Below are 13,540 nucleotides of genomic sequence, written 5' to 3'. Positions count from 1 at the left end.
GTGGGAATTGTAGTCCAGAAACCCTAGACCCTTGGGTTCACAATTCTAGTTTCTTTGTCTGCATTGGTCAGAGTTGTCAGTTCTGAACCATAATTTCCTTAAAGCAACAACTTCTTAAGTGAAGCTGGAATAAGTGCCATACCTATTTTCCTAGCAATGTCCAAGTGCTTTTTTTACTTCTTCTTATTCTTATTATTATTATTATTTGCTTCTTTCGACCTGATCCTATTATTATAGAACCCTGTTAAGGGCACCCAATAAATAGAGTGTTGTTGCCTTTAGCAAAATCAAGTAGAGCTACATATTTTGACTCCGGTAGGTAACCGTGTTGGTCTGACACAGTCAAAATGTATTTTAATTTTTTTTAAAAAATTGTCCAGTAGCACCTTAGAGACCAACTAAGTTTGTTCTTAAGGGATGCGGGTGTCGCTGTGGGTTAAACCACAGAGCCTAGGACTTGCCAATCAGAAGGTTGGCGGTTCGAATCCCCGCAACGGGGTGAGCTCCCATTGCTCAGTCCCTGCTCCTGCCAACCTAGCAGTTCAAAAGCACGTCAAAGTCCAAGTAGATAAATAGGTACTGCTCTGGCGGGAAGGTAAACGGCGTTTCCGTGCGCTGCTCTGGTTCGCCAGAAGTGGCTTAGTCATGCTGGCCACATGACCCGGAAGCTGTACGCCGGCTCCCTTGGCCAATAAAGGGAGATGAGCGCTGCAACCCCAGAGTTGGCCACGACTGGACCTAATGGTCAGGGGTCCCTTTACCTTTAAGTTTGTTCATGGTATAAGCTTTTGTGTGCATGCACACTTCTTCAGATACATATTTTGACTAAATGTTCTCCTGAACAGTTTGTGCTGCTGCTGCTGCTGCCTCTGTGTGACCCAAGATGCCGGAACATTTTAATTATGGTTTATCTCATCCTTACCAAAAGTAAAATTGCTAACACTGACCTAGAACAGTCTATTACCAATACCCTTTCCTTAAGTGGCATAAACATTTGTCGCTTAAGCAATCGCTTTCAAGTGGACGGCCAAATGCAAGATTAGGAAAAATTCCACTCCCCTCCCTTTAATGTGGGTTTACTTCTAAAGCGGATAATTTTACTTTTGGAGTTTTGATTTCCCATAGACATGATAACAGGGATGTGGGTGGTGCTGTGGTCTAAACCACTGAGCCTCTTGGGCTTGCTGATCAGAAGGTAGGCAGTTCGAATCCCCGCGATGGGGTTAAGAAGAATAATATTATAATAATTTATTATTTATACCCCGCCCATCTGGCTGTGTTTTCCCAGCTACTCTGGGCGGCTTCCAACAAAATATTAAAATGGTGGTGCTGTGGGTTAAACTACAGAGCCTAGGGCTTGCCGATCGGAAGGTTGGCGGTTCGAATCCCCGCAATGAGGTGAGCTCCCATTGCTCAGTCCCTGCTCCTGCCCACCTAGCAGTTTGAAAGCACGTCAAAGTACAAGTAGATAAACAGGTACCGCTCCGGCGGGAAGGTAAACGGCGTTTCCGTGCGCTTCTCTGGTTTCGTCAAAAGCGCTTAGTCCTGCTGGCCACATGACCCAGAAACTGTACGCCAGCTCCCTTGGCCAGTAAAGCGAGATGAGCACCGCAACCCCAGAGTCGGCCACGACTGGACCTAATGGTCAGGGGTCCCTTTACCTTTACCTTTTAAGACATTTTTAGAGCTGATCAGGATGTTAGTGCCAGAGGACTTAAACAGAAATGGAAACAGGAGCATAAGCCCCAAATTTTTCCCTTACTCATCTCAGGTGTAGGACAGATATCAGCCCGGTGAATATGATCAGTATTCACTTTTCGAATCATACAACTGTAGAGTGGAAGGGACCCCAAGGGCCATCTAGTCCAACCCCCTGGAATTCCCCCGATCACAGCTCAAGAGTCCATGACAGATGGACATCCAACCTCTGCTTAAAAACCTCTGAGGAAGGAGAGTCCACCACCTCCCAAGGGAGAACGTTCCCACTGTCAAACTGTTCTTGCTGCCAGAAAGCTCTTCCTGATGTTGAGTCAGAATCTCCCCTCTTGCAACTGGAAGCCATGGGTTCGAGTCCTGCCCTCCGGAGCAGGAGAAAACAAATTGCTCCACTTCACAGCTCTTGAGATCATTTGAAGATGGGTATGTGGGACGCGGGTGGCGCTGTGGGTTAAACCACAGAGCCTAGGACTTCCCGATCAGAAGGTCGGTGGTTTGAATCCCCGCAATGAGAGGGTGAGCTCCCGTTATGCTGGCCACATGACCTGGAAAAACTGTATGTGGACAAACGCCGGCTCCCTCGGCCAGTAAAGTGAGATGAGCGCCGCAACCCCAGAGTCATACACGACTGGACTTAACTGTCAAAGGGACTTTACCTTTATCATATACCGTATTTTTCGCCCTATAGGATGCACTTTTTCCCCTCCAAAAATGAAGGGGAAATCTGGGTGCGTCCTATGGGGTGAATGCAGGCTTTCGCTGAAGCATGGAGAGCAAGAGGGGTCAGTGCGCACCGACCCCTCTCGCTCTCCAGGCTTCAAGAAGCTATCCGCAAGGCTTGGGAGCCCTGAGGAGTTCCCCCAGGGCTGTCTAGGCTGCGGATAGCAGCCTGCCACCTGGCACGCAAAGCGCCCTGAAGCAGAGCGCCCCGCTCGCCGGACAGACATCCGCAGCATGGGGAGCCCTGCAGGAGTTCCCCGCAGGGCTCCCCACACTGCGGATAGCAGCCTGCCACCCGGCGCGCAGGGCGCCCTGAAGTAGAGCGCCCCACGCACCGGGCAGGCATCGGCCAGCCCCACAAGCTCGGCGGACAGCAGGGAGGCACAGCGCTGCCATCCCGCTGTTCCTCGACCTGGTTCGGTTTCTCTGACCTGGTTTTGGGGGGGAAATAAAGGGGGGAAATTCCCTTTATTTCCCCCCCAAAAAACTAGGTGCGTCCTATGGGACGGAGCGTCCTATGGGACGAAAAATACGGTAATCTAGACTCAGCCCTGTGTGTTGTTTTGCTTAGTCCCCGGTGGTTCAATCTAAATTCGCTAAATCAGTTGGCTGTTACAGGGAGCTCAGATAAAAGTTATCCTTCCTGGTTCTTACTCAGGATGGAGATTTGATGGAGACAGCAGCCAGGTTTTTGCAACACGAGGGTTTGCGAACATTATGCAACGTTAACAAAAGTATTAGATGCAAATTTTGCGGAGCGGTTTTATTGCACTCAGCTCTGCTGCAATCTTGTCCGTATGCCAATAGAGGTTTGAGCATAGTACACAAAAGCAGAACTTTATTATCCTTCATATTTCTTCATCTGAATAGAGCACCAAAATGCAGAAGCAACTGAATTATCTAGCAACATCCTAAAGCCTTAAACATCTTTTTGTGTCATCTGCTGTCGACGAAAGCACATGCAACTGATGGCGTATCAAATTTGTTTAATAATTAAATTCATTCAATCTATTAATTGTGTGTTTAATTGTACATATTTGATTACATTTAAATATATTAATTGTGCCTATTCAGTCTCAGTCAATAGCCAAAGGCTGCCGCAGTGTGCACAATAATTGTGCCTATTAAATAATAATAAATATATTGCCAACACTTTAATGTGAGATATGGGCATTTAATTCAGTGTACGGTCTCTGGGTTCTGTGTCAAAGCACCTCTTGCAACCCACTCGGTATAAAAAGTTGAACCGCCCTCATCTAGCATAATAATAATAATATAATAATAATAATAATAATAATAATAATAATAATAAAATAATAATAATAATAATAATAATAATAATAATAATAATAATAATAATAATAATAATTATTATTATTATTATTTATACCCCGCCCAATTGAATGGGTTTCCCCAGCCACTCTGGGCGGCTCCCAACAGAATATTAAAAACACCATGAAACATCAAACATTAAAAACGTCTCTAAGCATGATACGCACTTAGAAATCTGTACAATTAGACCAGGGCGGGATTTATGTTTGATGAGGCCCTGAGCTACTGAAGGTAATGGGGCCAGCTGTCCTTTGTCAACAACAAATTGCCGCTGTTTTTTGTGTCGATTATATGCTATATGGTAATTGATGGACCTAATCGGTATCTCAAGCCATTTGCCATTGTTGCTGTATGTAGGTTTTATTTGTTTTTTATCTTATATTTTGGAAATCTACATCCAGGCTGGTTTTTTCCTTTAATTTTTTTTTGGGGGCCCCCAAGAGAGTGGGGCCCTAAGCTATAGCTTGTTTAGCTTATACCGTATTTTTCGCTCTATAAGACGCACCGGACCACAAGACGCACCTAGTTTTTGGAGGAAGAAAACAAGAAAAAAAATATTCTGAATCTCAGAAGCCAGAACAGCAAGAGGGATCGCTGCACAGTGAAAGCAGCAATCCCTCTTGCTGTTCTGGCTTCTGGGATAGCTGCGCAGCCTGCATTCACTCCATAAGATGCACACACATTTCCCCTTACTTTTTAGGAAGTCTTATAGAGCAAAAAATACGGTACGTAAATCCGGCACTGAATGAGACAAAACGTGTATCTGAATTAGGAATGTGGGTGAAACTCAATTCAATGCACATTCTAAGCCAAACCTTTTTTAATATGCACAATATATGGGCTTGAAACCCTGCCGTCTTACCAAAATTCACGCTTCCCAGAATTTTTGCAGCGCAGATCTCCAGGCAAGTAACCTGCACAAAAGTAATTCTACTAGGAAGAAGTGTGCATAACAACAACGACAACAAAAACCCACAGATTAGCGAAGTTAGCTTATAAAAAATGTGCCCTGTTAGACAAAACCGCTTTGCGGAATATTGGGAGAACTCAAGTTGTATTGTTGTAAACAAAAATTGCCCTTTTCCCTTATGGGGTATCCAAGAGCCCATATAGAGTCCTTACATAGGTTCCCTATTGGTAGGAAAGAATAACAGAGGCCAACCAGAGAATACTGAGAAGCAAAGCAGCTAGTAAGTTTGATCTTTATTGATCTGTTGCAACAGGGTGCTCCCCTCACCCGCAGGAGAGAGGAGGGACCCAGAAAAATGGCGTGCAAGGCCTTATAAAGACTTTTGAAATTGCCACCTTGTAGATCAAGACCACCCCCAGAAACATCATGCATACATCACAGAAGGGGTGTAACCTAAGACCACCCCTCAGATACATCACACCTACATCACAGAAAAGGCAGTCTAAAACAGAAATTTGAATATTGTTTTTCTCCTGTCGTTGTTTATCTCCTGTCTGGCAGGTTACTTGATTGGATTGCCTGGGGAGCCTGGCCAGTCTTTTGTAGTGATAAAGACTTAGTTCCTGGGCCAGGTCACAGGCTCACACCCTGTTCAAACACAGACATACCCTTAAGACAGGATTTGTGAAGGAAAAGACAATGGGGAGGTTTCCCACTTTGACCTTGCAGAGAAAACATTTGATCAGTTTAGGAATCAAAATGGTTCCAGGTTGGTCTTCCTGTGCTGATCTATGTACGTGCTGGGTTGGTACACTTACGAACATTACCATATATCTAAGACCATAAAATTCCTATCACGGTATCCAGTGAAGGGAATCAGTTACCCACTAGGGCAGTGTTTTTCAACCACTGTTCTGCGGCACACTAGTGTGCCGTGAGATGTTGACTGGTGTGCCGTGGGAAAAATTGAAAAATTTGAAAGATTTTTTTAAAAAAAAAAAAATGTCAACTTTTCGCCCACTAGGCGGGCACCAGACTGTGTCCACCCTATTTTCCATCCGTCCTGGGTGGGGATCAGATTGGATGGGATCGGATGAGAGCGGACAGGCGATCCACTCTCATCTGATTCCCCATAGAGAGCAGCGGGGCTCTGACATCTCCCTCTCTGCACACAGTGCGGGGGCGGAGCTGTCATCCGCCGGCTCAGCGGGGATCAGCGGATCGATCCCCGCTGAGCAGAGAACAGTCCGCAACGTTTTTGTTTGCCATTAAAGAAAAAAATATTGAACATTTTCTAATGGTGGTGTGCCTCGTGATTTTTTTCATGAAACAAGTGTGCCTTTGCCCAAAAAAGGTTGAAAAACACTGCACTAGGGGAGAATGGTTATGTAAGCTTTCAGAATATTTAGAATTAGCCAAATTGACAGATATAAGAAGACGAAAACCAAAAAGTGAAGTGAAAAAGGAATGGGAGTGCCTAAATGAATACCTTAAAAGCCAAGGTTCGAGGACAGAAATCTGGCCGAGTCTGGAATAACCTTGTGAAGCGAAAGGAGAAGAAAGAGGGGTTTATATCTAGATGTTAGGATAGAGATGATAAGGAAATCAGGAAGACACAATGAGAGGTAAAGGAGGTGCTGTGGGATTGGTGGAAGTCAATTTTGGTTTTTCTTTTTAGTGTTTATATTATTAACTTGTAAGATAATGGATTTGTTTTGCTGGTTTTTGTGTTTTGTGTATTGTTATTTTTTTTATATTTTCCGTGTCTTTGTTGTGTGGAAAATGCTAATAAAATTTATTATTTATTAAAGCAAACAAACAAGTTGTATCCATTGGACTCTTGTTTGGTGTTCGTCTGACTTAGTCCTTCTCCAAAGTCATAAATTCACAGATCTGCCCTGATTTTTCTTATTCTCTTCCAGCTGGAGGTGCACGTTTTACTACACGTCCTTTTGCACCGGTATGGCAGTCCTTCACGACGTGAGTTGCAACAACAACACTTAATAATAATAATAATAATAATAATAATAATAATAATAATAATTTATTATTTATACCCCGCCTATCTGGCTGAGTTTCCCCAGCCACTCTGGGCGGCTCCCAGTCAAGTGTTAAAAACAAAACAGCACTAAATATTAAAAACTTCTCTAAACAGGGCTGCCTCCAGATGTCTTTGAAAGATGATAGATAGATAGATAGATAGATAGATAGATAGATAGATAGATAGATATAGATAATACTTTATTCGGCTATAAGCCCACAAGGTAAAACCAATCAATAAATAAAATAGCATTTTGCATTCTAAAATATCAACTAAAATATTTCAACGCATAATCTCTTTCACATTACATGCAATCTCTAGATGTACCGTATTGTGGCCTTGAATATAAAGATGGTGCATAGAGTTTACTAGATTTTTAATAGTCATGCAGCATTCCATGAAGTCTTTTATATGAAAGAACTGAATTCAGGAATCTGGCAACCTGTAATGTTCTATAAGAGTCAATGTCCTGGAGTAGATAGGCTAGATGTAATTCAGGTGGTTTAGCAACAGTTTCCAAAATGATTGAACTCAGGATCCTTGATCGGGGAACAATATATAAAGGACAATTAAACAAGATATGATAAAGGGATTCTATTGATTTGTTGTCACATGCGCATAAAACAGAGGTTTTACCGTTAGAAAATCTATTGCTCAGCACATTTGAGGGGAACACATTAAATCTGGCTCTAACAAATGCGAATCTATGCGACGCAACCGATAAGGTAGACAGATATCGAGGTATCTGGGACATAGATGTAATGCCCTGATTTATCGGGGAACATGTACCTCCACCTGTAGTAAGATTTTGTTGCAAATCAACCTCCTGTTTGAAAGATTAGATAGCTACTTATTTCCTTCACATCTGAAGGGAACCTTTTCAGCTTCTCAGCTCCTTATCCAGAAGGGAGGCTGAGGCCCGATGACAAAACTGCAGTCGGACTGCGGTGACCCGCAGACTACACAGAGGCGCTGTGAATGGGCGGCTTTTAAGAAAGAACCGAGGAAAATTTGCGGAATACGTGAAGGAAATTTTGTAAACATCTTAAAACGCCAGCAGATTATTAGAATAATCAGAGCACAGAAAGATTAATAAAATGAAATAAGACAGAAGGCAGAAATCAAAGGCTAAAGGGATATTTCGGATATGCAGTTGAATAGGGGAAATTTTAACGAACCGCGGAAGGCAGGGGAAGGGAAGTCGCGGATAACAAAGTTTTATTAATAATGATGTATTTGCTGTAAAGGGGTGGGGTGGTGCTGTGGGTTAAACCACAGAGCCTAGGACTTGCCGATCAGAAGGTTGCGGTTCGAATCCCCGCGACGGGGTGAGCTCCCGTTGCTCGGTCCCTGCTCCTGCCAACCTAGCAGTTCGAAAGCATGCCAGTGCAAGTAGATAAATAGGTACCACTCCAGCGGGAAAGTAAACGGTGTTTCTGTGCGCTGCTCTGGTTCGCCGGAAGCAGCTTAGTCCTGCTGGCCACATGACCCGGAAGCTGTACGCCGGCTCCCTCGGCCAGTAAAGTGAGATGAGCGCCGCAACCCCAGAGTCAGCCACGACTGGACCTAATGGTCAGGGGTCCCTTTACCTATTTGTTGTAAAATTGAAAACTATAAATGGAATGTGTTGTTTTTTGAAAAATAAATCTACCCCATATGGGGTAGATCCACATTTACGTATTTGTTACTAAGTCAGACTTCGGGAATCCAACTGTGAACTGATGTGAGTCAACTTCTTTTATTGACTTTGAATAAGATTGTGGCGTCTTTGTTCTGTTAAGAGGGGTTCAAGGTAATTTACCAGGAACGTACAATTCAATCTGGGACAGACTGAATTGTATAATAGCGAGAGGCTCACACGAGCCTGCAACCAGCCATCCGCTGAGCATGTAAAAAGGGGAATGTAAACTCTGCTAAGTAAAGGAACTTGCTAGCACAAGTTAGGACGGATAGTAATAAACAATATATCCTTCTCCTGCCACCCTGAACGTTCCCACATCAAGGAACCACTCTAAAGCAATTTACAGTCACAGGGGCAGGCTGCGTCCGGAAAATGCCTATATATATATATATATATATATATATATATATGCTTTCGTAGATTTTCACGGGTACAGGAATGCAGGTTTTGGTGTCCTTGGGTGTCTTCCCGTGTAAAAGTTGGGGTGTCTAGGCGACGTTTCGACGAGGTCTCACTCGTCATCTTCAGGCTGGTGCTTTCGGCTTCTTGTTACTGGAACAGAGCAGGATCTCAGTGTTTGAGTTCCTATAAATACTGTTGAGGGGGTGTGGTGTATAGCCTCCAATGTTCTGGGCAGAGAGGAAGTTCCCAGGCTAGTGTGCCTTTTCTTCTTTTGTTCCTTAATTACTTGAGGGATATCTTGAGTGATTTCTTGAGTGATATCCTGAGTACCACTTAGGTGGGTCATTAGGTGTGGATTAGTTGCTAAAGTCTTTGTGTCTTGACCTCTTGAACTTTGTGAAGAGTTTTTCTGAGAAGATGGCTGTACTGCACTTAGTTGTGCTCTGGCTTGGCTTCGTGTATAGGGGCGAGCTGTGGTTTTGTGGCCTGTGTCAGCCAGATCTGTGTAGGGATTGCAGGGGGGTGCAGCATCCGGAGGTGCCACCATGGTTTGGCTACTGGATGGTGTCTGTAATTTATCTGTGGAGAGGGTCTGGGTTTGGGTCTGGTGTGGTTGATTGGTGATGGCGTTCTGTGTGCCTCTGGATCTGGTGTCAGTTTTTGTGGGGAGGGCTAATTTCCAGATGTCTGGCAAGCGGGATGTGTCGTCACGCTTGTTCATGTTGTGAGGGTGTTTCTCTATCTCGATGGCTTCCATGATTATTCTCTTGTGGTGATGTTCCATGTTAAAGAGCAATTTGGAATCTGCAAAATTAATTTCGTGTCCTGTTTCTTTCATGTGTTGGAAAAGAGAGGAAGTTTTTTCTTCTTTTTTGACGGCATTCTTGTGTTCTGCGATACGTGCATTTATTCGTCTGTTTGTTTGTCCAATGTACGTGGCTGGGCAGACTTTGCAGGGTATTTCATAGACCCCTTGGTTTTCCAACTGGATTTTATCCTTGGGGTTTCTGAGGATATTGGCTATTTTTTGGTTGGTGCAAAAGGCTGTTTTGATATTGTGTTTATGGAGGATTTTGCTAATTTTATCTGTAGTGCCCTTGATATAAGGAAGGAGGGCCATGCCATTGTTTTCTTCTGTGTCTTGGTTTTTGGGGGGTGTTTCTTTTTGGATTAGCTTCGTAACCCTGTTTTGCTGGTATCCATTGGCAATTAGCACATTTGAGAGATTCTGTAACTCAGTTGTCAAGTGGTCTTTGTCAGCCAGGCGTTTGGTTCTGGAGATGAGAGTCTTGGCTACGGAGTTTATTTGTGCAGGGTGGTGGTGTGATTGTGCATGTAAGTAGCGGTTGGTGTGTGTTTTTTTCCGGTAGATAGTGTGTCCTAGGGAGCCATCAGGTTTTTTGTAGATTAGGACGTCAAGGAAGGGAAGTTGGTTGTTGGCTTCTATTTCCATAGTGAATTGTATTTTGGGGTGTAGGCTGTTGAGATGTGTGAGGAAGCTATCCAGTTTTTCCTTCCCGTGTGGCCAAATTACAAAGGTGTCGTCAACATATCTGAGCCAAAGTTTGGGTTTGTGTTCTGACTTGTCTAAAGCATTGGTTTCAAAGTGTTCCATGTACAGGTTTGCGATGACCGGTGAGAGGGGTGATCCCATAGGTGCTCCTTCTATCTGTTTGTATCTTTGTCCATTGTGGATGAAGTACGTGTTGGTTAGGCAGTGGTTGGTCAGGTCCAAGATGTATTCGGGGGGATTGTATTTGTTTTGAATGGCTGTCAAGGCTTCATTAATGGGCACTTGTGTGAAGAGAGATACAACATCGAAGCTCACAAGTAGGTCATTAGGATGTAGGTTTTGCTTCTTTATTGTTTCTATGAACTGGAAGGAGTTTGGAACGTGTGAAGAGATGGATTCTGCATAGGGCTGAAGTTGCTTGGCGAGAAATTTAGCGAGATTTTGTAGAGGTGAGCCTATGGAGCTGACTATTGGTCTGAGTGGTGTTCCTTCTTTGTGTATCTTGGGGAGGCCGTAGAGTTTGGGGCATCTGGATGATTTTTCTCTGGGGATGATTCTTAGCTGGATTTCTTCACTGATAGGAGAGGCTTTTATTTTGGATTTGGTGGTTTTTTCCAGATAGGTGGTGGGATCTGTTTTTATAGGTTGGTAGGTAGGATCTTGGAGTAGATTTGATAGTTTTGCTTGGTAGTCCGATGTGTTCATCACCACAGTGGCATTACCTTTGTCTGCTGGGAGAATGATTATGTTGTTGTCTTTCCTCAGGTTGGTGAGTGCTTTCTGTTCTTCTTTGTGTAAATTGCTTCTGGGTGGTTTGCTGGAGCAGAGGATGTTGGTGACCTGTACCCGTGAAAATCTACGAAAGCAAATATCTCACCTCTACGGGGAGGAAACCTTCCAGCTGACAAGAACCTACGAGAAACTAGAAGTCCGAAGAGCCACCATCTTATGTGATCTCTTGTTCCTACGCAACTGCCGAGACAACAACTTAATTCCCACATGCTTCCAACTTAAATTCCATTCTAAAACCCCAGCTACCGAAAGGATCCTGAAACGAACTGAACTATCCCTAATCAGAAACGAACTACACAAGAAAAGATACCTACTAAACCAAACCAACAAAGATCTGCTCACTCTTCACCTCAAACTCTGTAACAAAATCCACCCTGCACTCTGGGACAAATGCAAACAACTAGCCGTCTGGAGAGCTGAAACGGAGACCTCACATAAGACAGACACACACACCAACAAACTCCACAAACTAGAGAAACGCCAGAAGCCCAGCCACCCTCCACAACAACCCATGAAACAAACAGTACATAACATATCAGACAGGATCCTCACCACAACTGAAACCAAAGTACTCTCCAAAGGTTTCAACTTTGCAGTCGCCCCGAGACGCATCCCCACGGAAAACATCATATGCGGAGTCGAAGCTAGCCTAACCAGAATCAACCCAGATGAAGCCAATAAAATCAGACTTGAAGTCACCAACATCCTCTGCTCCAGCAAACCACCCAGAAGCAATTTACACAAAGAAGAACAGAGAGCACTCACCAACCTGAGGAAAGACAACAACATAATCATTCTCCCAGCAGACAAAGGTAATGCCACTGTGGTGATGAACACATCGGACTACCAAGCAAAACTATCAAATCTACTCCAAGATCCTACCTACCAACCTATAAAAACAGATCCCACCACCTATCTGGAAAAAACCACCAAATCCAAAATAAAAGCCTCTCCTATCAGTGAAGAAATCCAGCTAAGAATCATCCCCAGAGAAAAATCATCCAGATGCCCCAAACTCTACGGCCTCCCCAAGATACACAAAGAAGGAACACCACTCAGACCAATAGTCAGCTCCATAGGCTCACCTCTACAAAATCTCGCTAAATTTCTCGCCAAGCAACTTCAGCCCTATGCAGAATCCATCTCTTCACACGTTCCAAACTCCTTCCAGTTCATAGAAACAATAAAGAAGCAAAACCTACATCCTAATGACCTACTTGTGAGCTTCGATGTTGTATCTCTCTTCACACAAGTGCCCATTAATGAAGCCTTGACAGCCATTCAAAACAAATACAATCCCCCCGAATACATCTTGGACCTGACCAACCACTGCCTAACCAACACGTACTTCATCCACAATGGACAAAGATACAAACAGATAGAAGGAGCACCTATGGGATCACCCCTCTCACCGGTCATCGCAAACCTGTACATGGAACACTTTGAAACCAATGCTTTAGACAAGTCAGAACACAAACCCAAACTTTGGCTCAGATATGTTGACGACACCTTTGTAATTTGGCCACACGGGAAGGAAAAACTGGATAGCTTCCTCACACATCTCAACAGCCTACACCCCAAAATACAATTCACTATGGAAATAGAAGCCAACAACCAACTTCCCTTCCTTGACGTCCTAATCTACAAAAAACCTGATGGCTCCCTAGGACACACTATCTACCGGAAAAAAACACACACCAACCGCTACTTACATGCACAATCACACCACCACCCTGCACAAATAAACTCCGTAGCCAAGACTCTCATCTCCAGAACCAAACGCCTGGCTGACAAAGACCACTTGACAACTGAGTTACAGAATCTCTCAAATGTGCTAATTGCCAATGGATACCAGCAAAACAGGGTTACGAAGCTAATCCAAAAAGAAACACCCCCCAAAAACCAAGACACAGAAGAAAACAATGGCATGGCCCTCCTTCCTTATATCAAGGGCACTACAGATAAAATTAGCAAAATCCTCCATAAACACAATATCAAAACAGCCTTTTGCACCAACCAAAAAATAGCCAATATCCTCAGAAACCCCAAGGATAAAATCCAGTTGGAAAACCAAGGGGTCTATGAAATACCCTGCAAAGTCTGCCCAGCCACGTACATTGGACAAACAAACAGACGAATAAATGCACGTATCGCAGAACACAAGAATGCCGTCAAAAAAGAAGAAAAAACTTCCTCTCTTTTCCAACACATGAAAGAAACAGGACACGAAATTAATTTTGCAGATTCCAAATTGCTCTTTAACATGGAACATCACCACAAGAGAATAATCATGGAAGCCATCGAGATAGAGAAACACCCTCACAACATGAACAAGCGTGACGACACATCCCGCTTGCCAGACATCTGGAAATTAGCCCTCCCCACAAAAACTGACACCAGATCCAGAGGCACACAGAACGCCATCACCAATCA

At 43.8% G+C, this 13,540-nt stretch overlaps 2 protein-coding genes and 1 long non-coding RNA gene across 5 annotated transcripts in view; 2 read left to right on the top strand and 1 right to left on the bottom strand.

The window, feature by feature from the left end:
* LOC309361037 overlaps positions 1-13,540 on the top strand; it is a 46,582-nt gene that overhangs the window by 17,984 nt on the left and 15,058 nt on the right. The window lies entirely within an intron of this gene.
* The window catches only part of CERS4 (ceramide synthase 4), a 108,159-nt gene that overhangs the window by 82,138 nt on the left and 12,481 nt on the right, over positions 1-13,540 (top strand). For all 3 annotated transcript variants that reach the window (XM_081895748.1, XM_081895747.1, XM_081895746.1), the window contains exon 5: positions 6,601-6,658. In XM_081895748.1, the coding sequence (XP_081751874.1) occupies positions 6,601-6,658 (58 nt within the window). The remainder of the gene's footprint in view (positions 1-6,600; positions 6,659-13,540) is intronic.
* Positions 7,608-11,878, bottom strand: LOC309361060 (uncharacterized protein; the record flags this gene model as incomplete). The annotated part of the gene is made up of 3 exons (XM_081896013.1): positions 11,772-11,878; positions 9,133-11,103; positions 7,608-7,705 (listed from the first exon to the last, which is right to left on the bottom strand). The coding sequence occupies exons 2-3, from the start codon at positions 11,018-11,020 to the stop codon at positions 7,608-7,610; spliced, it is 1,986 nt and encodes a 661-aa protein (XP_081752139.1). The 5' UTR covers positions 11,021-11,103; positions 11,772-11,878.

Source organism: Podarcis melisellensis (genome assembly GCF_964234715.1).
Source record: "Podarcis melisellensis genome assembly, chromosome: 18".
NCBI classification, from domain to species: Eukaryota; Metazoa; Chordata; class Lepidosauria; order Squamata; family Lacertidae; genus Podarcis; species Podarcis melisellensis.
This window is presented reverse-complemented; position numbering and strand designations above follow the sequence as displayed.